At 45.9% G+C, this 2426-nt stretch overlaps 1 protein-coding gene across 1 annotated transcript in view; it reads left to right on the top strand.

The window, feature by feature from the left end:
- Positions 1 to 976: 976 nt before the first annotated feature.
- Positions 977 to 2426, top strand: part of FGFRL1 (fibroblast growth factor receptor-like 1) — a gene marked incomplete at its 5' end in the record, with an annotated part of 84399 nt that continues 82949 nt past the window's right edge. Inside the window, one exon of the mRNA XM_010009767.1 lies at positions 977 to 1347. Within this exon, the coding sequence (XP_010008069.1) occupies positions 977 to 1347 (371 nt within the window). The remainder of the gene's footprint in view (positions 1348 to 2426) is intronic.

Below are 2426 nucleotides of genomic sequence, written 5' to 3'. Positions count from 1 at the left end.
GGGAACAGTTCCAAATCCCACAAACATCTTGTGGGTTTTGGGTGCAACTCAGCATCAGCAATCCTTAGCAAAACATTCTGTCCTTATGCAAGAGCAGGGCACTTATTATCACACCCATTAATAGATTGTTCTGGGAAGAGCATTGCTATTGCAGTTTGTGTGGGGAACTTGTGCAATGAGAAGGCAGAAAAGGCAGATGCAGGAGAAAGATTCTGCCTCAACTTTTCAGAGCCTTGGGAAGAAATTCCTGTTTGAATTCAGCTATGGCACCATTCCCACTGCTGGAGTCTTTATCGCTTCTATTTTCCGAGTGCTGGCCTGTCCAAGTGCATCCTGTTATCATATGGCAAACAGTGTGCTCACTCCGTGACATTCCAGGGACGCTCTGTTTTGCATGAAATTATCACCTTTTACAAAGAGCAAATATTTGTCAGTTGGGTCAAACCAGCTGGGTTGCTAAGGGAATTTATGACAATATCCTCTTTTGGACTGTAAGCAGTGTTAACATGTCAGGTTATGCTGTGTCTTTTGGTGAAGTGCTACCCAATGAATGCTTTATGTCCAACAACTGCAGGCTCATGCATCTCAGAAAAAACCCATATGGTGACTATTAAGGGGAATTACTGTACATGCAACATGAAAGGATTAAAACATGGGGGGGGGGGGCAGTGTTTTGTTTTAAGTGCCAGTGCTGTTACTAATTTTGCCTTCTGGGTAGGTGTTAAGTTTAAAACAACTACAGTTGCTTTACCAAATACAGCTGAATATTTTGTGTATTGGCCTCCTTGGAAAAGCAAAAGAGACTCAGAATCAGGCTTTCCTGGTGGATTAGCATGAGCTGTTGATGATGACAAGGCTGCAGCTTCATGACTTGCACAAAGCAGTATCTCTGTTGTTGTATCCTTCTGTAATTGCCTGCATTTTTAGCCTTTGTGAGTGATTTTTGGTAAGCACCTTTCACTTTATCTCTGTGTAGCAGTCAGTGTAATGGCCTGGTTGATGACTCGTCTTTAAATCAGTGCTGTGTCACCAGCAAAAGCAGTAACAGCTCCTCCTCTCTCTGTTCTTCCATAGGCCCCCCAAGGATCGCGGATAAAGTGATTCACCGTCAGTCCGTGAGGCTAGGGAGGACCATCAAGCTCCTGTGCCCAGTGGAGGGCGACCCCCCGCCTCTCACCATGTGGATGAAGGATGGACGCACTATCCACAGTGGCTGGACAAGGTTCCGAATCCTTCAGCAAGGGCTGAAAATCAAGGAGGTGGAAAGCGAAGATGCAGGCACCTACATCTGCAAAGCCACCAATGGCTTCGGCAGCACCAATGTGAACTACACTCTCATCGTGATTGGTGAGTAGGGCTGGAGGAAAGCCAGGCTTCAACTGCTCTGGGATAAGAGAGCAAGCTGATTTCTGTGTAGCTGTCAGTGATTGCAGATTTGCTTTGCTAATCATTTACTGACCTCCACTCTTAACTGGCTCTTTCCAGTGTTTGAGGATTGCCAGAGCTGGCTACGTTGCTGCACATCTTCTGCTGCAGCCGGCTGCAGGCAGATAAGATTACGCAGTGCCAAAGGTTACAAATAAACAGGAATGATGCAATAGTCACTAGGGTCCAGATCACAATGAATTCCACACAGGAAAGGCTGCGTGATAAGGAGAGGTCACGCTGATCTTTATGTTTGCTGTCGTAGTTCTCAAAACAAATGTTAAGGCACCCATGTAAAGACATACAGCTGGAAGAGCCATGTACTGAGCTTTTGCAGATCATGGTGTCTTCGGGAATAATAGTATCTAGGTTGAAATGAAGCTCAGAGCTGGCATATGACCCAGGGATGCGCAGTTCCCGAGAAATCCCCTTGGGGGAGGCAGGATTGAAAAAGCTTCAGTTAATGTCTTGGTGACCATGGGTTCACAGGCTGTGCTTCTGAGCATCTTCAAAGGGCTTACTTGGTTGTCAATGGGATTTTCGGGGTTATCTTCTGGCCTGAACATTCATGAAGGCCCCAAAGATGCTTCTTTGGGTGATCAGAGATTCCACTGCTGTGCCTGCTGTGGAAATATGCTCATTGGTCCTTGTCTGTGAGAAGGTTTTTAAATGTGCGTGCTGAAGGATGCTGAGGGAACGGAGAGGGTTACAAAGCAAGGGGTGAGATCAGGTATTGCTCATCCTACTTTCTTATCAGTGCCCCAAATATATGGTCTACAATATATGGTTTTCACAGACAGTGTAAGTAAGGACAGAGTGTAGGGCATTTTCCAACTGCCTACTGGTTGGCCCTTGGCCTGGTTTTGTTCTATTTCTTCTTTTTCCCCTTCACAGTAGGAGTGTTGCTGTGGACTAAGAGCATGTAGCAAACACTTGGTGCAGCTCGATGGAGGATTATCACCTGATAACAAGGTGATTCTTGGAGAATGCACTTTGCTGCA

Source organism: Nestor notabilis, unplaced genomic scaffold (assembly GCF_000696875.1).
Source record: "Nestor notabilis isolate BGI_N333 unplaced genomic scaffold, ASM69687v1 scaffold3142, whole genome shotgun sequence".
Lineage (NCBI taxonomy): Eukaryota > Metazoa > Chordata > Aves > Psittaciformes > Psittacidae > Nestor > Nestor notabilis.
The sequence above is the reverse complement of the archived record's forward strand: the minus strand, read 5'-3'. Positions and strand labels throughout refer to the sequence as shown.